At 39.8% G+C, this 23,935-nt stretch overlaps 2 protein-coding genes and 2 pseudogenes across 4 annotated transcripts; 3 read left to right on the top strand and 1 right to left on the bottom strand.

Annotated features, from left to right (window-relative positions):
• The first annotated feature begins 271 nt into the window (after positions 1 to 271).
• Positions 272 to 11,656, top strand: LOC113391369 (PR domain zinc finger protein 5-like). Of its 3 annotated transcripts, none has more exons than XM_064220091.1 (12): positions 272 to 504; positions 644 to 881; positions 5,683 to 5,789; positions 6,257 to 6,412; positions 6,644 to 6,760; positions 6,994 to 7,464; positions 7,938 to 8,143; positions 8,268 to 8,375; positions 10,058 to 10,261; positions 10,471 to 10,603; positions 11,006 to 11,110; positions 11,454 to 11,656. In XM_064220091.1, the coding sequence occupies exons 1-12, from the start codon at positions 313 to 315 to the stop codon at positions 11,580 to 11,582; spliced, it is 2,166 nt and encodes a 721-aa protein (XP_064076161.1). In that variant the 5' UTR covers positions 272 to 312; the 3' UTR covers positions 11,583 to 11,656. The 3 variants fall into 3 exon arrangements, with proteins under 3 accessions (XP_064076161.1, XP_064076162.1, XP_064076163.1); XM_064220092.1 differs by having other exon boundaries at positions 10,492 to 10,603; positions 11,006 to 11,131; positions 11,463 to 11,656; XM_064220093.1 differs by lacking the exons at positions 10,471 to 10,603; positions 11,006 to 11,110 and having other exon boundaries at positions 11,454 to 11,646.
• Positions 2,571 to 4,018, top strand: LOC135194512 (uncharacterized; annotated as a pseudogene).
• Positions 4,061 to 5,596, bottom strand: LOC135194513 (uncharacterized; annotated as a pseudogene).
• Positions 11,657 to 12,885: 1,229 nt separating the features above from the next.
• LOC113391372 (zinc finger protein 570-like) lies at positions 12,886 to 22,514 on the top strand. Its single transcript, XM_064220094.1, has 10 exons — positions 12,886 to 13,168; positions 13,410 to 13,623; positions 14,084 to 14,190; positions 14,948 to 15,103; positions 15,408 to 15,524; positions 15,757 to 16,221; positions 20,336 to 20,541; positions 20,666 to 20,773; positions 21,106 to 21,309; positions 22,327 to 22,514. The coding sequence occupies exons 1-10, from the start codon at positions 12,986 to 12,988 to the stop codon at positions 22,433 to 22,435; spliced, it is 1,869 nt and encodes a 622-aa protein (XP_064076164.1). The 5' UTR covers positions 12,886 to 12,985; the 3' UTR covers positions 22,436 to 22,514.
• The last annotated feature ends 1,421 nt before the right edge of the window (positions 22,515 to 23,935 follow it).

Here is a 23,935-nt window from a genome sequence, read left to right on the forward strand (position 1 = left end):
TATATTTATATTTACATACATGAATATTTTGTGTCTGTGTGTTAAACAATAGGGTATTCTACTATCTTCGAAAAAGTACTTCAAAATGTTAAATTTCCAAATAAAAATTAAAAAGTTACTAAGAATATATTTCGGAAAAATAAAACCCATAAATTTAAATTAAATTTGAAACTTTTTTAATTGGCAATTCTCAAAACGCTGTCATTTTGGTGACGTAATATTGGTAAAAACAATAGTCATGTATGACGTACGAGTGGCATTCGACATTCAACGTTAATACCTTTAAATATTTGCTGTTTTGCCAAAAAAATAATGAATTACCATCGCTATCGTTGGTGCATAGTGTCTAGTTGTCCAAATACTAGCATTAGAACTACAGAAAAGTTGTTTATCAAAGTGCCAGATGATATTAAAATGAGGAATGTTTGGTTGAAACTCGCAAAACGTGATCCTAAGTCATTATCAATTAAAAGTCGATTGTATTTATGTGAGGATCACTTCAATGTAAGTAAAAACCCCTGATTAAAATCTAATAATACTTTGCCATCTTTCCTGTATACGTATAAATAAAGTTGATGGTAGCATAACCTAAAATGACTATGAAAGCCATTAACTAATTAGCTTTTAATGCATATTATTTCAGTTGGAACAAGATATGGCGAATTATATGGAATACAAAATAATGGGATCTGTAAAACATATTAAAATGAAAGTAAACACCATCCCATCCAGATTTAGTTTTAATACTAAGAAAAAATGCAGATCACCTAGTGCTAGACGGTCAACTCTAACAAACACGCAAGGGCTGGATGTTCCAGGGACTGAAAACAGCAAGCTATCTGAAGACTACATTGAACCAACAGCAACATCATCTAAATCAGGTATACGGTCCAAATGTACTGAAGATGGCACTAATGGTTACTGTATCCTTAGCATAGTGCTACTGAGTACACTTACATATTTAGAATTTATGTTACATTACGTTAGTACTTGAATTTGAGAAAAGTAGAGTGAATAAGGCAACCCAAGTGCAAACACTGACCGCTGACAAGTGAATCCAAGCTCAAGTACTATCACAGGAAAGAAAATCATTACAAGCAAATATCTCAGCTCATTATAGAAGTGCCTATCTACCCAGATCAAATACAAAATAAATGACCAACCTATTTCCTTGATAAAATCAAGTGTGTCTCGCAACATATGAACGGAGGCCAAATAGCTAAACCGAGTATATCTGGAGACAAGTTCTGCTAAATGAACATATTCGGTTATATTTGAAGAAAAATCTGTTAGTGAACTGTCACTTATACCATTATTGTTAAGCCATCTAAGTCCAAGGCTTATTCTGACAGTAACTTACCTGAGGAATTTAAACTAGAAGAACAAAAGTTAAATTACCAAGACACTTTATCTGCAATTAAGAAATTTAGCAGACTGTATCCGGGAATAGCAAAGGAACTTTATTTTTTGGTAGATATAATAAGGAAGCATACAATTTATTTTTCTTTTGTATGAACAGAACAATAAATTGTATTGTGTTTGACAAAAATATGACTTAAAAGAATTTTTTTGCATATGACTGATGCTTTTGGGTTATTACTTTCACAAACTAGTCAAATATTTCTACCTAAGTTACCGCTGATAAGCAAGGCGCTGTCTCCTAATATATAAACTTTTAGTCCTGAAACAATAAAACAATGTTACTTGAAAATTTAAATTCATAAGTCAACAATGGCTATGATTTGGTCTGAGTATAAGAAAGCGAATACAAATGCCTATTAGGCATGATGACACGTTTTGAAAAACTATCCTATAATGTTCGAAAACATACATTATTTACAATTAATATCATATTTTTGGTTTCAGTTAAGTTTTAGTAGGAAAAGAGGACACTAGTTTTTAGATTTAAAATTCGCACCAAAACGCAAGCCAGTGTCATGGCAGCGCTCGTGACGTCACGGTTGAGTAGTATAAAACGTCAACACAGCTTTTTGTTTAAGCTCAATAAAGAATTTAATAATTTGCGATTCTGAATATGAATTCGAAAGTGTACAGATGGTGTGCGGTCCCGCAGTGTGAGAACACTTCAATAAAAACCCCAAACAAGTTATTTGTGTTCGTTCCGCAAAAGAAAATCATACGAGACAAGTGGCTTAGACTTGCAAGGCGAGATACAAAAGCGATATTGTCTAGTACTCACCTTTATTTTTGTGAAGATCATTTTGACGTAAGTATTTATTTAATTTACATTAAAAATTCTCAAAATTACATATGTCTTTTTTGAGATCTAAATTTAATATAGAAATAATTTATTTGAGGTTAGCTGTTTACGTTACACTACTGTTGTAATACGTATTATTATTATAATTTCAGATGCCAAATGATATGGAGAACTATATGGAAAATCATTTGATGGGATCAGTGTCACAGATCCGCATGAAGCCCGGGTGTATGCCCAAGATATCATTGCCAACCAGATAGAAGAAAAAGAACATCTGATGCTCCAGACCGATCATATATTCGTAAAAAACAAAGAAAAACTTTGATCAAAGAATGTGAAAAAGATTTAGATGAAAGAACTGTTGCTACAAAACAGGTGGAACTTGGAGAAACTTCACCTGGAAGTTCAGGTAGGTGGTACATGTCATTATTTTGTAAGCAATATGATCTCTTACTGTTAAAATATACTTACAAATAACTAATAGTTTTTGTATTAGTAAGGTAGTGTATAATAGTGTAACTATTTTTTTTTAAATTCTTCTACTGTTTTACAAACTTATGTTGATCACATTCCACAAGAAGAGGCATATAAGACAACAGACAAAGCGATTCAAGTACATATGACATTTAAGTTCAGAAGTAAAGCGATCCAAACACAAATGAATGTTGTAAACCAGATGACATCACCTTTGAAACCTTTTCAACAATCTGTCTCCACATCACCATTTAAAATGAAAAGTTGCATTACTGCTAAAACTTCAACATTTAGCACGAAAATTTAGAAAGAATATATATAACCTTACCTTCTAAAATCCTGTTAATAATTGAGCAACCCGATAATGATATTTCTTATACACCATCTTCTTCACCATCAATAATATCACAACAAGCTAAATGTACATCGGATTGCAGTGAACTAATTGAAGAAGACAAAAGACAGGAAGCATCAAAAAATTCTGAAGTGTACATTGCTTAAAATAATGAACAATCCCCGTTCTTACATTGCAGTACCTAAAAGCGGTTACTACTTAATAGAATTAATTGAAGAAGCATTAAGTATTCCTGCTAACCATATTCTTATCTGTTTAAAAAAAATAAGGCTGATTAATCCATTCAGAGAACTTGGTGATGATTTTTGTATGACACCAACATATGCTAGCAAAATATTTCTAAAAAATATACCATTAATAGCTAGTGTTATGCGACCCTTTATTGTGACATTAGATAATAATTTAATAAAACAATGCTTACCTATGGCTTTTAGACACAAATACCATAATGTAAGTTGTATCATAGACTGCCTAGAAATAGAAGTGCAAAAGCCTTCAAAAGCTATTAATCAAGCTCTGTCATGGTCAGAGTACAAAAAAGCTACCACCATCAAGTATCTTGTGTCCTGTACCCCAAACGGTTTAGTGAATTATATTTCACCAGGTTATGGAGAAAGGATAACAGATACATGTTTGGTAGAATCGTGTGATTTTATAGAATATTTGCAACCAGGCATGTGTGTCATGGCTGATAGAGGATTCAAACATGTTGAACAATATTTAAGGAAGAAGGGTGTTCAGTTAGTACGGCCTCGAAGTGCAACAACAGGGACTAAATTATCAAAAAGCGAGGCAAGGGAAACAGAACAAATTGCCAGCCTGAGAATACACGAGGAGAGAGTAATTTGACGTTTACGTGAATATAACTTCCACATGCTTGTGTAAACCTTAATTTGGCTAAAGAGCTCGATGATGTCATCACTATTTGCTGCGGTTTAATAAACCTACAGGACTCATTAATTAAATAAAACTGATTTTCTTTCAAATATTGTATTTTATTTACACGAAACTTATTCAGTGCTTTGGTATAATAATGGCTAAACATTATTTTTCCATGATGATGAACTATAACATTAAGAAAATTTGATGAAAAAATTTCATCATATATGACACTTATTATTTTAACATTTTCATTTGCACTGTAGTTGCAATCAGCTACACAGTAATAGCCTTTTTTCAGCCTAGTTAGGTACATCTGTAGCTGCATTTGCACATAATATTTCTGGGTTGGTTTGTCATCAATTAAATATTTTTTTAATTTTTTGCACTCATAGGACACTTAATTTCTATAAAACTGTCCTCACAGATCCCATCAGGTGATCCTGCTATCGTAGGATAGTTTTTAGACAGCATTAAACCACGCTTTTGGATTTTTTTTCCTAGTTTGTCACTCACAGTCTTCCTAACTTTATCCTCTAAAAGTCTACCTCATCTCATGGCCGGTGTGTCAGAATTTTTCCTCCCATTATTATTTAAATTAATGTGCCATTGGTGGTTTTACATCGACTAAATTCATGGGCGCGTGAAGCAGTTAGCCTACCATATCTTAACTCATGCCAGAGGCAATATTACTGATATCAGTATCAGTGACTACCACTCTTTCCAAAAAGGCATCACAGGCTTTTTCCTTATATTGTAGTACTAATTTATTCATAGACAAACTCTCCTTTTGCTCAGAAACAAAATCAGGTTGATATTTGATTAATTCACAGTTGTTAAGTTTTTTTTTTCCCCTTGCTCTAAAAACTTTTCAAATACTGTATTATATCAACACATCGATTTTAGGCAAATTAGCACTGTTTGCCTTTGTAAATCCTTGTTCAATGATTCGTGTTATTACACTTGTGATTTAGGAATAATTAAAAACTCTTAAACACAACTGAATCGTAAATAAAACCGGAGAACTAGCACAGAAGTTTGTTTACTCGTACCACAGAATACAGTTGTACTCAAACGTGACGTCATTCGCTGTGATTGGTGTTTAAGATAATATGGCGAACATCCGAAATTCGTGGTTTTATTTTATCGAAATAATTATCAATACCGCTCTTAATGAAACGATAAATAGGTGTTTAGTATTCCATAATACAAGTTTCATTAAATAACTGCATTTATTTAGTGATTTTCAATTACTGTCATCATGCCTATTAAATATTTAGTGGCTTGTACACCTTATGGACTGACTAGTTTTGTGTGTACTGGTTTATAGTATATTAGTGATGTAAATTTAGTTGAACATTATAAGTTTTTGGATACGTTAGAACCTAAAACTTGTATTTTAGCAGACGGAGATATAAAATATATTGAACTTTATTTTAAACAAAGACTTTATTTATTTATTTAATTTTACTTTTATGAGGTCTCCGAGTGTTCGTAGTGGTTTAATTATTTATAGCCTATGTGTTATTCTGATGTATGAGCAATATTATTGTAAAGTTTCATTAAAATCCATTCAGTTTTTTTTTTTTTGCAAATGAACTTTTGCCTTTTCTATAATATTAAGGATTTTATTTTTACAAAGACCTTGTGTCGGTTCTGTGTTCCATGTTTTATATATTGGCTGAATTTACCTGCATCTGGGCTCGGCTATTTCTTTAAACAATTATCACTAAACCAAACTTTTGATTTTCAGATTTTCACAATAGTCAAGTTTTAGGATACAGGATAAAATTGGAAGAAGAAATTTGTAATGACGCCCCGGAGACAAATGAACCGTTATTTCAAGTGAACGTAGACATGGTTAGAATATTAAGATTTATAGCCCTTTAATACTATATATATAGCCTATATTAACCTAGAATATAGCCTAGATGCTTTTATTTTCAAACATGCACGGATATATTCAGTCACATTCGAAAAAATACCAGTCAAAATATCACAGCTATAAGCAGGCCTATATATATGTTTGGTAGAGGGTCCGACAAATCAAAAGAGCGTGTTTGGGGACCCATTTGGAGAATACGAGTTGGCCAAAAAAAATCCTTTCTATTCTCCAAATGGGTCCCCAAACACGCTCACTTGATTTGTCGGACCCTCTACCAAACACCCTGTATAGATATAAGCGAAATTATAATTTGAATATGTTTTGTATCTGGTCTTCTTATGAAGACGGACACTAGGCTGCATCGTCGATTAACCTTTGCCTGAATAGGGGGTACAAAGAAGAAAGAATGGGCGGGAAAAATTCTAGCTGGTCCTCGTTTCAGGAACGCGAAAACGAACCGCTCATCAAAGATGAAATCAAAATGGAGGAGGATCACCCGCAATGCCACATTTGTCTCAGCGTCGGTCGGAAGATGTTTCCGATACGCAAATACGAAGAGATCTATAAGAGGTTACTGTACGACGAATATCAGGACCACGTGAGCGGACTTACTTTATCTGTAATTATATCTCTACAGTCGTGTCATTGTTGTTTGTCGCGCCCTTGGTTCATCTATGATTTGGATTAGTTTAAGGTTATTTTAATGGGATGCGTGCGTGCGTGCGTGCGTACGTGCGTGCGTGTGTTTGTATTTGTGTAATCATTACTTTATAAAGATTTTATTTTGCTTGATTAGTTTTGATTTAATATTGAACATAACTTCTTACAGGGTGATGTTACATTCGACGCGACGCTCGTCTGTTGGGAGTGTAACGCGTTGCTGCGGAACGTCGAACAGTTTCAGAATAGAATCAGACAGGCTAACGAGATGCTGCAGATGCAACAAGTTAGTTTGTTAATCTATTTATTTTCTTTTAAACTTCATTTTGTTTTCACTTAACATGTGTACTAGTTTCCGCCCGTGGATTCTACCATCGTTGGGGGGGGGGGGCTGTATCTTAGATGTCTGGTGGCCTATGTCATTTCTGTACCCCTGACAGTCTATATGCTGAGACGCAAGATGATCAGTTGAATCGATAAGTCGTGAATTATAACTTACTAAATTTATGTTGTTTTTAGAATATAGTCTCGCTATCCAGTTTGACGACAGTTGTGTTCAGTGACTCGAGTCCAAACAGTATATACTTGGAGGAGTCAGAGGAAAATACACGATACCAGATGAACAGCGAGAACGATGACCAAATCAAAGATCACGGAGGCACGTCTGACAAAGATTCTGTAGGTGAAGACGAACCTCTGGAAGAACTAACAAAGGAGGAAGAAGAAACACCTAAAGAGAAAACGGTTGATAGGAACAAATGGGCGAAGAGACGCGTGCTTGTAAACAGAGAACCTAAGTTCAGAATGATTGAAGATTTTAGTGAAATGTTCAAGAAGGTTTCGTTCAGTATTAAGATATTGCAAGAGGTTTTAGAAGAACGCAGGAAGCAGGAATGTTATACGAATAGCGAGTTCAGATGTTCGTCGTGTATACAAAGATTTGATAATAGAGAAGCTTTGATGGAACACAACATTCAGTATCACGATAAGGTGAGGATTAAACTACACTCTGATTTGCTAAAGTCGATTTCAACGGCAGGAGGAATTAAGATCTATAAACAACTTTGACCTTGAATTGTCGTGATGTCATTGGTTGAGATCTAAATTATCGTAGTGTTCGTTGTGTTGATCCGACCTTTGGAAGTCTTTGGAAGTTTGTAGTGCATAATATAGCAAATTGATTAGCAAATCTTATGGAATATGTAACTCTAAGGTTTGTTCATCTTAATTCCTGCTGCCATTGAAATATAACAAAGAAATGTCGGAACGTCCATACGGAACAATTGTTTTGGTCCCGTATGACGTTTTTAATTAGTGTGTTTATGAAACCAAAAAATATAAATATAATACATACTATATGAACATCTCTCTCGATAATTCTGCAACACCTATCCACAAACACGCAGCACAGCGATATGAGCTCCAAACGTCTTATTAACATTGCGAGTACATTTGTGTTCCAGAGCGTCGGCATGTACGTTTGCGACATTTGCCGATCGAGGTTCGCCGACGTACAGAGTCTGTCGTCGCATCTGTTCAGCCATTACTACATGTTCTACTGCAAGCTGTGTGACTACAAGTGCTACAGCGAGGACGACACGAGAAGCCATGCGCGTGCGCAGCACGGGAGTAAGGCGATGGAGTGTCTCAAGTGTAACGGACTGTTCAGGTCAGTGTTCCCTTACAGGTGATACTGAGTGTTGCTGTTCGGCGGTGGAATATTTGGTAGGCACTCAGGTGGCTGAGAGAGGGTGCACGGATCCCTCGATATTAAACATCATTCTCTGTTCTAGCGCTCGTCGTGAGTTCTACAAACATTACAGAGACGTCCACGAGACGCACATCTGTGACTATTGTGGGCTAAGATACAAGTTGAAGGACAGTCTCATCACCCATATAAGGTGATAGTTTTTTTTTTTTTTATGTTATAGGGGCAAACTTGCAGGAGGCTCACCTGATGGAAATTGGTTACTACCGCCCATGGACATCTGCAACACCAGGGAGGTTGCAGGTGCGTTGCCGGTCTTTTAGGAAGGAGTACGCCCTTGTTTTGAAGGTTCCCAAGTCGTATCGGTTCGGAAAAACCGCCGGCGAAAGATGGTTCCACATAGTGGTTGTGCGAGGCAGAAAATGTCTTAAAAATCTCGCTGTTGTAGATTTTCGGACATCTAGGTGGTGCGGGTGAAATTTAGAATTTTGACGAGATGTCCGAAGGTGAAATTCAGCTGCCATTAATCCAAACAATTCCTCGGAACATTCCCCGTGGAAGATTCGGTAGAAGATGCAGAGTGATCCAACATCTCTACGCAGAGCCAAAGGATCGAGCAGATCAGAAAGGGCTTGATCGTCGATAATTCGAGCTGCTCTACGTTGGATACGGTCAAATGGAAGGAGCTGGTACTGGGGAGCACCCGCCCAGAGGTGAGAGCAGTACTCCATGTGAGGCCGAATTTGCGCCTTGTATAGTCTTAGGCGATGGGCCGACGTGAAATACTGTCTTGCCTTGCTGAGCACACCGAGCTTTTTTTTATGCCAATTTGGCTTTGCCTTCCAATCGACCGCGGAACTGAACGAGGCTCGAAATATCAACGCTAAGCATTCCGATACAAGCTGTGGCGGCTATCGGAATGTTCTTAAATCGTGGAGATACGACGAATGGTGTTTTTTTGGCGGTTAACGCGCAAACTTGCGTCTTTTTGGGGTTGAAGTGGACTAGGTTTAGTCGGCCCCAGTTCAAGACTTTGTTTAACGAAGACTCGATTTCAGACACAAGTTTGTTCCGGTTTTCTTCGGTGTTTTCACGAGAAATATTAGCACGGCCGGTGTATGAGGTGTCTACGGTACTGTCGTCTGCATAGCAGTGAATGCACTACATACTGATTTGCAACAAGTCATTGATATGCAGAAGAAACAGAGTGGGTGATAGAACGCAGCCTTGTGGAACACCAGCATTGACGAATTTTAAGTCGGAGCATGCACCGTCGACAACGACCTTGATGCTCCGATCTGCCAAAAAGCTGGTAATCCAATTGCATAATACCCCGGGAAGCCCATAGGAAGGAAGCTTTGAAAGAAGCGCTTTGTGCCACACGCGATCGAAGGCCTTCGCTATGTCCAGACTGGCTGCTAATGCCTCCCCCTTGCTCTCAACTGCTTCCGCCCATTTATGAGTAAGGTAAACTAGAAGATCACCGGCTAAGCGACCCTGACGGAAACCGTACTGGCGGTCACTAATAAGCTGGTACTCCTCTAGATACCGCAGGAGCTGGGAGTTAACAAGGAATCCATTACCTTGGAGAATAAGGGGGTGATGGCTATAGACCTATAATTGGACGGATCTGAGCGGTTACCCTTTTTAGGAATCGTATGCACCAAAGCAGTCTTCCAGGAGATCGGGACGACGCCTAATGCGTAGGATTGCCGAAAAAGACGCGTTAAAACCGGTGCCAACTCGGGACCACATGTCCGTAGCACGATTGGAGTGATGCCATCGGGTGATTGTATTTTTTTTTTAATTGCATTAAGGACTTCGTTAATCAGATTAAGTTTTAAGGCATAAATTATAAACTCGTCAATATTTCAGGAAAAAACACTCAACACGAGAGTGCAATATCTGTAAGAAGACATTCACCCGTTACAACAGCCTGTGGCTGCACAACAAAGTGCACCACGGACCGCCAACGGCGACGGCTTACTGCGTCGAGTGCGATGTCGAATACGCCGATCCGTATCGCTACAAGTGGCACTTGGCGAACAGTGTTAGACACAGGCCGAGGGAGGCTGTGAGGTGAGACCCGTCATACGAAACTTATTGTATTGTAATAATTATGTTACTTGGTAGGTACCACCCTCTCATCAGATATTCTACCGTCGAACAGCAATACTTAGTATTGTTTTGTTCCGGTTTGAAGGGTAAGTGAGCCAGTGTAACAACAGGCACAAAGGGACATAACTTCTTACCTCCCAAGATTTGTGCGGCATTGGTGTCATATTAAGTATTATTTTATCTGGTTCCAGGGTTCGTTGTCCCGGCTGTGATAAAGAATTTTCAAAGAAAATCTACATGAAGAACCATTACGATCTCGTCCACCTGAAGCTTACCAAGTTCAAATGTGACGCGTGTCAAAAGGTGAGTCGCTGTTGTTGTCTCTTTCCTGCGCAGTATCTCATTCATTAAGATGTAATATTTATGATGCCATCAAGTTGATTGACAGACATCTCAAGGGAGACAAGATAACTGTGCAGGATGTATTACTGTGCACAATTATGTGCGCGAATACAGGTTCACTCTCATGATTCGATGGAAAGACGACTCTGAGTTGACCGGAATGAGTTCAGACGTAGGACAAGGAAGCTCTACGTGCAATCCGAAGCACATGCGTTTAAACATTGATATCTCCAAAACTCCGGGCTTCTTGAGATTTTCTTGACAGAAAAACTTTTGTTGGTCATGCCTCTAAAGTCACGACGCACGACGCAGTGCATAATATTACCACGATTAAAAATTATTTCAAAGTGTTTTTTTGCCCAGTATTTTGGAAGAAACGCCGATCTTGCAAAACATCGTCGACGAGTCCACGAAGGTGTCCAACCGCCCAAAAACAAGATCTGTCATATTTGTGGACGGGGATTTACCGTGAGTGTTGCCACTTTTGAAGTTTTCTCCCTTTCTGAAATCTAGTATTACTTTCGTTCTAAGCCTATCTAACTCCAATTATTTATTTTATTAAAACTATTTTGAAATTATTTTGTGTTAACGAAAAAAGAAATTATGCCTAATTCTTATTTGTAATCTAAAAATACAGTTCTGCTTTTGTTACTTTCCAAATGCGTATTAAAACTAGAACGGGATGCGTATTAATATAAAGTCGGGCCTACAAGCTATTCCCAATTTTACACAGTTCCTTTTCTGGTAGAACTGCCAAGGCCATTGGACTCACCAGCGTTTCGAAGACTCACGAAGTTGCACTGCGTTTCAGACCAACAAGATCCTCGCCAACCACACGCGCACGCACACGCAGCGTCAGCTCGCCTGCCCACATTGTCCCGCACGCTTCGCGCACAAACGCGTGCTGGCGTCGCACATGAGGGCGATGCATCCCAGCTGAATTATGTATTCGACAGTTTCGTTTACTGAAGAATTTTTTTTTTTCAATCGACTCGCTTGGATAATAAATAATGAATTGTGGATTCGTTTTCTTTTTCTGGGAGAAGGGGTATCATCATCCCTAGATAAGCCTTTATTATTTTAAGTGCGTTAGTATTAACAGATATATTAATTTGACCGCTAGCGAGCAATACTTGCCATTATTTCTGTGACCATTTATTATCTGAAAGCCCAAATGCGCAAAAATTTAATATTTGATAAAATAATTACGTTTAGTAAGTTTTTTTTCTCTAACTAAAGATTTACAAATAATAGAATTAAGTATTTTTGATGTTTTTTTGTTCATTTGTAATGCCCAACTGAAAAATTACTAAACCCACATACAATAATACATACATACAATACATACTTTTAGGAACCAGAAGTGAAGAAAAGAATTAAATATCACTTACGAATAATTTGTTAACTAAATAAGTTAAACAATCTTTTTCTCAAAAATAATCATTAGCAACTCATAAGTAAATTATTAAGTGATAGAACATAATTAATTTAACACAGCCGAATCGTGTGAACCCTCCGACGACCGATGAGCAAATGCTCCCCGACATTCGTTTGACGTTCCGTTTTATAGGCACGTCACTGGAGTTGCTACTTTTTAATCCTATTTCCTAACACTACAATATGTAACGCGTCTCAAAGAAGACTTAATTAAATAATAATATATAATAATAAATATAATAATAGAGTTTGTGGGTAATTAAATTCAACTAAAAGTTGGTGCTTTGCTTGAGCCGCAGATATCTTGTTCGTCGTATCGCAGTATTAATAGAAAGTAAACCAGCCGCAGTCGACTTGGTAGGGAACACTTTGGATTTTATTGTGTGGGCTTTTCAATGTGTTCCCCGTACAAGAAAATATTATATTTTCGAATGGCAACATTGCAATCGGTTGTCATAGGTTACAAACGAAAGCGACTTTTTTGTACTTTGCAGATATTATTAATATATAAAAATATTAATTACCTTAGTTATACCTTTTGCTAAAGCATTTGTACAGGCGAAATCGATTTTATTTTAATTCAAACAATGACAATAGGGTATCTGACAGGTCTTTAAATTCCATTTTATATTATTTAGAAGGGGTTGAGGGACCAAGTAAAAGTTGTTTTTAATTTATTCTGGTTATTTTGCAGCAAATAAGTATTTGCTGCAAAATAACAAATTAAATCAATATTTAAATAGCGCGCCAAAACGATACTTTGACTATATGGCGATGCAATGGGGTCGCTGACGTCACTTGCCTGTATAGTATAAATTGTGACATTTATCATTGACATACATTTGTTGAAAACGAAGAACGAAAGTACGGTTGGATTTACATTTTTACATTGATTTATTTAACAAAATGAGTTACAAATGGTGTGCCGTTCCAGAATGTACAAATACATCGTTAAAAACTCCGGAAAAACTATTTGTAAGTGTTCCAAAGAATGTCGAAGTGCGCCGAAAGTGGTTGCAACTTGCTCGGAGGGATCCCAATGACATATCGAGTAGTTCAAATATTTTCTTCTGTGAAGACCATTTCGATGTGAGTAAACATAGTATTTGTATTTTTTAATAATTAATTACATTTAGAATATAAATATTTTGTTATTGATTTGAGGTTATGATAGCTCTTATGTTTTTAACAGAATGTATTTTTCAACTACTACCGATTAACGAATATTACCCCTGCTTTCCATAATATTAGTCAAAAATTGCAGCTACAGTATTAAGATTTCAATAAACATACACTAAATGATCCCGACTAACTCGTTTGTTTGTTACAGATGGAAAAGGACATGGCAAATTACTATCAGTACAAAATGGGTTTCAGCCAGAAAATAATTTTGAAAGAAAAAGTTTTGCCCTCTAAATTTCATTGCCATTCAGATCCTTACCGATCCACATTTGTCAAACGGCAAAGAATGGAAGTTGTTCGACAACCTAAAATAACCAAAACTGAGCCTACTGCTACTACTGTAGTTGAACCTTGCACAAAAGGTATGAAAACTTAGGTTCTAAATTGTATCAAAATACTTCTACACTTTCAGAGTTTTACCCCATTTAACTAAGACAGTAATATCACAGTTTTTGGATATGTTAGAACCTAAACTTGTATTTTAGCAGACAGAGAGTTCAAACACGTTGAACTTTATTTAAAACAAAGACATTCACTTAATTTTACTTTGATGAGGCTGGTTTAATCATTTATACCTCATGTGTTACTTTAATGTATAATCTATGCTATCGTTAAAGTTTCATTAAAATCCATTCAGTAGTTTTTGTGTGAAAGAGTAACAAACATCCATACATACAAACGTTTGCTGTTATTATAATATTAAGGATTTTATTGTTAGAAAGACCTTGTGTTGGTTCCGTGTTCCAAATCTCTGTCTCAAGCTGTCCTCTGGGCTCGTTTTTCTTTAAACAATTATCACTAAACCAAACTTTTTATTTTCAGATTTTCATAATAATCAAGTTTTGGAATACAAGATAAAATTGGAAGAGGAATTTTGTTATGATGCCCTGGAGACAAATGAACCATTACTTGATGTAAATGTGGATATGGTAAGGATATAAGATTTATCAGAGAGAGGAGTTCATGAAATCTAGTAATATTCTTTTATGCTCAAACAGGAACTGATGTATTCAGTAACATTCCAAAAAAGTACACTCAAAACTACACAGATATAAGGAATAAGCACATATATAGATATAAGCAAAAGTATAACTTGAATTTGTTTTATTTTATTTTCATTAGGACAACCAACAGTAGATACAATTACACATCCAAAATAAAAAATAAAAAATTACATTTCAAAATTATCAAGGCAAAAGTTCTACTTACAGGTAGTCTCACCGTGCATTATCATATTAGACAATGTAATTATTGAAAATATGAATTAAACATAAGCATTATAATTAAAAATAAGAAATACAATACAATTTTTTAAACTATCAATTAAAAAACAATAATTGATAAGATAAACCATATGATTAGAATTGAGCACAAATGAAATTCTTTATTTTTCGATTGAATTGAGATATAATTATAAAGAGCAATATTTAATTATCATAGTTAATTTTTGATTTTATTTATTTAATTGATTTTGAAAAAATCACTTAACATTTGTCCCGACTGACGATTTCATACTTTTTAGAAAGACTTAATTTAGGGTTATTAAATTTGGCATAGCGGTAAAGCCATGCAGTGTTTGATACAGTAGAGATATTAGCACAACACATGGAATTTAATGTTCGTTAATCTTTACATCTCCTGAAAACAGATGTGTTCATCAATACTTCGAGCTGATCCTCGTTTCAGAAACTCGAAAGCGAGTTGCACATCAAAGATGAAATCAAAATGGAGGAGGATCACCCGCAATGCCACATTTGTCTCAGCGTCGGTCGGAAGATGTTTCCGATTGGCAAATACGAAGAGATCTATAAGAGGTTACTGTACGACGAATATCAGGACCATGTGAGCGGACTTACTTTATCTGTAATTGTATCTCTACAGTCGTGTCATTGTTGTTTGTCGCGCCCTTGGTTCATCTATGATTTGGATTAGTTTAAGGTTATTTTAATGGGATGCGTGCGTGCGTGCGTGCGTGCGTGCGTGCGTGCGTGCGTGCGTGCGTGCGTGCGTGCGTGCGTGCGTGCGTGCGTGCGTGCGTGCGTGTGTGTGTGTGTGTGTGTGTGTGTCTTTGTATTTGTGTTATCTTTATAAAGATTTTATTTTACTTGATTAGTTTTGATTTAATGTTGAATATAACTTCTTACAGGGTGATGTTACATTCGACGCGACGCTCGTCTGTTGGGAGTGTAACGCGTTGCTGCGGAACGTCGAACAGTTTCAGAATAGAATCAGACAGGCTAACGAGATGCTGCAGATGCAACAAGTTAGTTTGTTAATCTATTTATTTTCTATTAAACTTCATTTTGTTTTCACTTAACATGTGTACTAGTTTCCGCCCGTGGATTCTACCTTCGTGTGGGGGGGGGACTGTATCTTAGATGTCTGGTGGCCTATGTCATTTCTGTACCCCTGACAGTCTATATGCTGAAACGCAAGATGATCAGTTGAATCGATAAGTCGTGAATTATAACTTACTAAATTTATGTTGTTTTTAGAATATAGTCTCGCTATCCAGTTTGACGACAGTTGTGTTCAGTGACTCGAGTCCAAACAGTATATACTTGTCAGAGGAAAATACACGATACCAGATGAACAGCGAGAACGATGACCAAATCAAAGATCACGGAGGCACGTCTGACAAAGATTCTGTAGGTGAAGACGAACCTCTGGAAGAACTAACAAACGAGGAAGAAGAAACGCCTAAAGAGAAAACGGTTGATAGGAACAAATGGGCGAAGAGACGCGTGCTTGTAAACAGAGAACCAAAGTTCAGAATGATTGAAGATTTTAGTGAAATGTTCAAGAAGGTTTCGTTCAGTATTAAGATATTGCAAGAGGTTTTAGAAGAACGCAGGAAGCAGGAATGTTATACGAATAGCGAGTTCAGATGTTCGTCGTGTATACGAAGATTTGATAATAGAGAAACTTTGATGGAACACAACATTCAGTATCACGATAAGGTGAGAATTAAACTACACTCTGATTTGGTGAAGTCGATTTCAACGGCAGGAGGAATTAAGATCTATAAACAACTTTGACCTTGAATTGTCGTGACGTCATTGGTTGAAATCTAAATTATCTATAGTGTTCGTTGTGTTGATCCGACCTTTGGAAGTCTTTGGAAGTTTGTAGTGCATAATATAGCAAATTGATTAGCAAATCTTATGGAATATTTAACTCTAAGGTTTGTTTATCTTAACTCTTGCTGCCGTTGAAATGTATTAAAGAATTGCCGGAACTTCCGTAATTGTTTTTGTTCCGTATGACGTTATTAATAAGTGTGTTGTAACGTAAGGGCCATTCCTTAAAAATGGGCATATTTGATTATTATGAAACAAAAATTTTAAATATAATATATACTATTTGGGATGTAAGAGGGCGCAAACTACACTTTAACGCCCCAAGCCAACCTCACCTGCCCGTGATGCACCCTGCCGACCAGCAAACCAGGCTCTGGCGACCGACTGATGGCGGTATAACCATAAAAATATAGGCGTAGCTAAATATCACAGGCCGGTGACGGGCAGCAGTGTTCCCGGTGCGAGAAGCTGCGTCCTGAGATCGCCAACCCGCCTGCCCAGCGTGGCGATTATGGGCAACACCTCTAAATGCTGAACAAAAGTAAGCCACGGCCCCCAGTTCCCGGCAGTCCCGCTATTCCTCGTCATGGTGGTGACGATGGTAACGGCGGGACGGGGGTGCTAAGAATTACCGGGCTACGAGAGGCAACCAAAACTACGCACGCTACGGCTTGACTCGCATCTAGCGCAACTCGAGGTGGAATTTGGGAAAATTAGGTGGCACATATTAGGGTTATGTGAAGGCCGTAGAGACGGAGAGGACACCGTAACCCTCGGGCCAACTAATGTACTTTCGAGAGAGAGACCATCAATCCCAAGGTGGCGTTGGGTTTGTGGTTAATAAGTCCCTAGCTGACAACGTTGTGGAAATCTCCAGTTTGTCGAACAGGGTAGCGTACCTCATTGTAAAGCTCACTGAGAGGTACAGCCTCAAGGTGGTGCAAGCGTACGCACCGACCTCGACACACTCGGACGATGAAGTGGAGGAAATGTTCGGTGACATATTGAGGGCCCTCCACTTCACCACGAAAACCCACTATAACGTTGTCATGGGGGACTTCAACGCTAAAGTGGGAGTACAGAATAGTAGCGAATCGGTAGTAGGACCGATGGATTTGGAAGCAGAAATCATAGGGGGCAAACGCTTGTCAACTTCCTCGAACGGGAGGGGCTCTTCTTGATGGACTCCTTCTTCAAGAAGCAGCCTCAGAGGAAGTGGACGTGTCAAAGCCCCGACACTGACCAAAAATGAGATGGCTTCATCATGACGAACAAGAGGCACATATTCAGAGACGTCTCAGTGCTCAACAGGTTCAATACCGGGAGTGATCACCGACTTGTCCGAGGCTCTCTGAATATCAATTTTAAGGCCGAGCGCGTCAGTCTGATGAAGTACACATTCCGACCAACCCCTTTTTTTTTTTTTTTTCCCTCGCTGGAATAACGCGTTACGCGCTTCCCCCACGTGATGGAAGGTGGGGGGGGGGGACTCCCCGGAGCCCTGGACGCCGAGTGCGCCCAAGTACGCCGGGTTTACCCACTAAAAAACCAGCGGTACCCTCTCCGTCTTTCGGTGGGCGCCACGGGATCGCTTGCGCATGCTACCGTGACGCCCTGACGGTCGGCCCGCCTATGCGGGCCTCCAACACCTAGAGGGGGTTCTCGGGGTACTGAGACCCCCCCTAGTCCCTGCGACGCCTATTGCGGCGGGGGGAGAAGGTGCGCGTAGCGCTTCTTCCTCCTCCCCGGTCGTCTTCGGCGGAGCGGGTCTGCAGCGGCATCCTCTTCCCGCTCCCGCTCCGCGGCTTCCTTCTGCGACATCACGTTTTCGCAGAAGGAGCGCATCTCCGACCAGCACGTCTCGCTACCGAGCATTTCGTTGACGATGCTCGGCAGCGAGAGGTCTCCGCCCATAGTCGCCGCAAGGGTGTGCCTCTGGGGCCCCCACGCAGCACACTCACTCAGGGTGTGGAGCGCCGTGATTCCGACCAACCCTGCTCCAAACCATTGCGGGATCTCCATGTTTGACTGTTCCAGTCCGATTCGCTGCCATGAAAACCACAACAGACGTAAACCAGATCCTCAAAAATGTAGTTCAAATTCTCAGGGAAGAAGGCACGAAATTTTGTATCATGCAGCGTAAGTTCAAAAAGTCTAAACTTTCGGAAGAGACTTTAGGGCTAATGAAAAAACGACGAGAAAACCCACTTGTCACTTCGTCAGAGAAACGGCAACTAAACCAAGAGATCAGCAAGCGCGTACGACACGACCTCCGGTGCTCCAATACTCTTACGATTGAAAGAGCCATCGAGCAGAATCGGGGTTTAAGGTGTTCGTACAATCTCTTGGAAGGAGCTACCTGACGAGGTTGACCACAGCAAGTGGAGAAGTCGTTTCTTCCAAGCCGGCAGTTCTTTCGGAAGTAGAGGACTTCTACGGCCGGTTATACGCATCGCATGCATCGAGATCAGATCCCGGTCATCAGGTCCAGACCTGATCTCGAAAATGAGGATCCTAGAGCTATATTAATACGCCATTTCACCGAAGCCCTGCCAGAAGTCAGTATTGGCGAAATCGAGATTGCTCTTAAATAGTTTAAAAATGGAAATGCCTCTGGAGAGGACAGCGTTACAACAGAGCTATTGAAAGCAGAAGGTAAACCTGTACTGAGGGAGTTTTTTAACTCTGTCTTCTTCGAAGAGAGAACTCCGGAGGCGTGGAGTAGGATTGTGGTCGTCCTGTTCTTCAAAAAGGGAGACAAGACCCTGCTAAAGAACTATCGACCCATATCCCTACTGAGCCACGTCTATATATATATATATCCATCCACATCCATTCTCAAAACCTTTCTCACAACATGGTCCTCATTCCTCCGCAACATGCCCATTACATGACAGCCGGTTTCCATAGGCTTCTCGATTACCGGTGCCACTTTCAAACTTTCTCTTATGTACTCATTCCTTACTCTATCCATTCACGTAACACCACACATTCCTCTCAGCATTCTCATCTCCGCCACATGCAATTGTCTTTCAGTCATCTCTTTTGTAGCCCAACACTGATCCATATAGAACAGAAGGTCTGACCATGGTCTTATAGATCTTCCCCTTAAGTTTAAGGGGAATAGGGGGGTCACAAATTGTTCCCGTAACCTGCCGCCTTTTCATCCACACTGTGTTAATCCTGTGCTTCACCGTTCGATCTATTTCGCCATCGCCTTGAATGAGTGAACCGAGATACCGGAAGTCGAAGCAGACTGGAAGGGCCACGCCATCAAGCGCTATGGCTTCAGGATTGAAGAGACCGCCGAAATCGCAGAACATGTATTCGGTCTTCGTTCTACTGATTTTCAAGCCAACATTCGCCAGTTTCTGTTGCCAATTTTCTAATCTGCTCTGGATCTCAAATCCATCTTAACCAACCAGTACAATGTCGTCGGCAAAAAGCATGCACCAGGGTGCCTCCTCCTGTATGTCCGCCGTTAGGGCGTCCATAATCAGCAGGAAGAGGTAAGGACTTAGAGCCGACCCTTGGTGCAATCCTACAGCCAAACTGAACTGGTCGGTGTTGCCGGCAGACGATCGGATGTAAGTACAGGATCTCCTGTACATAGCACGGACTAACTCCACATACTTCCCAGGCAAACCTTTCTCTTTCAATGCCCACCATAACACTTCACGAGGCACCTTATCGTTGGCTTTCTCGAGATCAATGAACACCATGTGTATGTTCTTGTGAGCACGTCTGTACTTCTCGCACAATTAGCGGAGTTCAAAGATAGCATCCATTGTCCCTCAACCTGGCATAAACCGAAACAGATTTTTGTAATTTCACTCTCTTCTCGCAAAGTTCTCTCTATTATACTGTTATAATGAATATCAGTTTATATAATGCGCCTCATGCTCGATTCTGCAACACCTATCCACAAACCCGCAGCCCAGCGACGTGAGGTCCAAACCTCTTCGATAACATTGCGAGTACATTTGTGTTCCAGAGCGTCGGCATCCACGTTTGCGACATTTGCCGATCGAGGTTCGCCGACGTACAGAGTCTGTCGTCGCATCTGTTCAGCCATTACTACATGTTCTACTGCAAGCTGTGTGATTACAAGTGCTACAGCGAGGACGACACGAGAATCCATGCGCGTGCGCAGCACGGGAGTAAGGCGATGGAGTGTCTCAAGTGTAACGGACTGTTCAGGTCAGTGTTCCCTTACAGGTGATACTGAGTGTTGCTGTTCGGCGGTGGAATATCTGGAAGGCACTCAGGTGGCTGAGAGAGGGTGCACAGAGCCCTCGATATTAAACATCATTCTCTGTTCTAGCGCTCGTCGTGAGTTCTACAAACATTACAGAGACGTCCACGAGACGCACATCTGTGACTATTGTGGGCTAAGATACAAGTTGAAGGACAGTCTCATCACCCATATAAGGTGATGGCATTTTTTATTTATATTCTAGTTTCGATAACACGATTGAGACACGTGTCACTAACAGTGATGAGAAAGAGCGGAGGGGGAGGGAGGGGAAGAGGACGACCTAAGAAGACATGGATGGAATGTGTGAGGATATGAGAGAGATGGATGTGAACGATCGGATGACGTTTAATAGGGAATGGAAGGGAAAGACATGCCGCGCCGACCCAGAAGAAGAAGATCATAACGTTTCGGCAACACTGAAGATTACAGGCTATTTAGATCTCAACCAATAATAATACGACGGAATAATAATTAGGGCATCAATTAAAAACTCGTCAATATTTCAGGAAAAAACACTCAACACGAGACTGCAATATCTGTAAGAAGACATTCGCCCGTTACAACAGCCTGTGGCTGCACAACAAAGTGCACCACGGACCGCCATCGGCGACGGCTTACTGCGTCGAGTGCGATGTCGAATACGCCGACCCGTATCGCTACAAGTGGCACTTGGCGAACAGTGTTAGACACAGGCCGAGGGAGGCTGTGAGGTGAGACCCGTCATACGAGACTTATTGTATTGCAAGCCTGCCTGGGTACGTACCACCCAAGCACCAGATATTCTTCCGTATTAAGTATACTTGATATATTGTTGAGTTCAGGTTCATAGGTGAGTCAGCCAGTTTAACTATAGGCACAAGAAGCATAACATCTTAGATCCCAATATTGGTGGCGCATTGGTGTGTAAGGACCAGTTACTATAAGGTGGTCTATTTGCCCGTCCTATTACTTAATAAAAAAAACTGTGCGTGCTTACTTGCGTGAGTCAGTGCGAGCGTACGTGCCCGTGACTTCTGTGACCAAACCTCCTCCCAATTGGAAAAGGTGTTCACTCAACAGTACGAAGGTATATCATCAGGTTAAATAAATGAATTAATTTGAAAATGGAACACCTACAAAAGTAGTCTGCAAATGTCCTAACACTGGGCCAAAGCCTTCTCTCCTGTTGGGGAAAAGGCTTAGAGCTTATTCCACTGTGCTGTTCTAAAACGGGTCAGTTGGTATATAAGGCAGATTTTTCACATATTTTAGATTCACAAGATCATCGTCGACGAGTCCACGAAGGTGTCCAACCGCCCAAAAATAAGATATGTCATATTTGTGGATGCGGCTTTACCGTGAGTGTTGCCATTTGTACTTTTTTATTACTTCTCTCCCTTTAGGCAATTATAATTTTCGTGCTTACCCTACCAAACCCAATTAAAGAGTTTCAAAATCACATTTTTATATTTACTTAACTATTTACTTTATTTCAATAAGACTAATTCCAAATCATTTTGTGTTAAAATCAATAAATTCTACACAATATTTTAATATATATTTGCGAAAATAAAGTTCTGCTTTTGTTCCTTTCCAAACACGTCTCAAAACTTACTACGGCAAACTTAAATGGGGCCTAGAAGCTGTTCCCAATTTTACACCGAGTCCCTTTTCTGGTAAGTCTTACCACTCGAGGCTATTGGACTCACCAGCGTTTCGAAGACTCACGAAGTTGCATTGCGTTTCAGACCAACAAGATCCTCGCCAACCACACGCGCACGCACACGCAGCGTCAGCTCGCGTCCCCACATTGCCCCGCACGCTTCGCGCACAAACGCGTGCTGGCGTCGCACATGAGGGCGATGCATCCCAGCTGAATTATATCTTCAACAATTTCGTTTTTTGTTCAATCGACAGTTAAATAATAAATAATGAACTATGTAAAACTTATCTTTTTTTTCTGGGAGGATGATAACATTATATATTTACAATCTCTATTAACAGACTAATAATTTGGATGGAAGGTCTTTGTGCAAGACTTTCTGAGTAGGGTCCATCCCCTCTTAATGGTAAACGAAATTGTTCTAAAACAATTTGTTATTTGCGAAGGTATTTTATAAATATAATATTAATCCTTATCCAAATAAATACAATATTCATAAAATTTCCATATAATAGATTTCAATAAATATCTCGGAAGATATCATGGTTTAAAAATAAATTCTCAACAAAATAATGATCACATACATACATAATTTCTGTCAGCTCTTCACGCTTAAACCGCTGAATCCTGAATGAGTTTGAGTCCTGGCGAAGGATACGGGCTACTTAATTCACCTATAGAGGGGGTAAAATGGGGGGTGACGGAATAAACTTAGCATATCTTTTATAAGACCCAGTATTTTCTATTATCCATTCTCTTACTGATAACAGCGTGATGTACCTAAAACAGCTCCTCAATGTTCATAGACATTGTAAAAAAATCCATTTCTTCGCAAACGAAGTCGCGGACGAAATGTTTTGTCCATTTCAACCCCAAAAACACGCAAGTTTGCGCGTTAACAGCTAAAAATACAATTGTCGTATGTCCACGATTTGAGAACATTCCGTTAGCCGCCACAGCTAGTATCGGAATACTTGGCGTCGATATTTCAAGCCTCGTTCAGTTCCGCGGTCAATTGAAAGGCAAAGCCAAATTGGCATCAAAAAAGCTCGGTGTGCTCAGCAAGGCAAGACAGTATTTCACGTCGGCCCATCGTCTAAGACTATACAAGGCGCAAATTCGGCCTCACATGGAGTACTGCTCTGACCTCTGGGCGGGTGCTCCCCAGTACCAGCTCCTTCCATTTGACCGTATCCAACGTAGAGCGGCTCGAATGATCGAAGAACAAGCCCTTTCCGATCTGCTTGATAATCCCGGCTGCTGAATTGAAATTCGGGCATCTCGTCAAAATTCCAAATATCACCCGTACCATCTAGATTTCCGAAAATCCACAACAGCGCGATTTTTAAGACATTTTCTGCCTCGCACGACCACTCTGTGGAAGCAGCTTTCACCGGCGGTGTTTACGAACCGATACGACTTGGGAACCATCAAGAAAAGAGCGTACTCCTTCTTTAAAGGCCGGCAATGCACCTGCAAGCCCCACGGTGTTGCAGATGTCCATAGGCGGTGGTAGTCACTTTCCATCAGGTGAGCCTCCTGCCCGTTTGCCACCTATGACAAAAAAGGTCACCACATAGTATACCCTGGTCCGTCGCGATGGCTGCGATGCGTGGGATAGCCTCGCACTATCGTACACACTAGCGCGAACTGCGGGGTGTGACCTTAGCTCCTGAGGATAGCATGAGCACAGT

Source organism: Vanessa tameamea, chromosome 31 (genome assembly GCF_037043105.1).
Source record: "Vanessa tameamea isolate UH-Manoa-2023 chromosome 31, ilVanTame1 primary haplotype, whole genome shotgun sequence".
NCBI classification, from domain to species: domain Eukaryota; kingdom Metazoa; phylum Arthropoda; class Insecta; order Lepidoptera; family Nymphalidae; genus Vanessa; species Vanessa tameamea.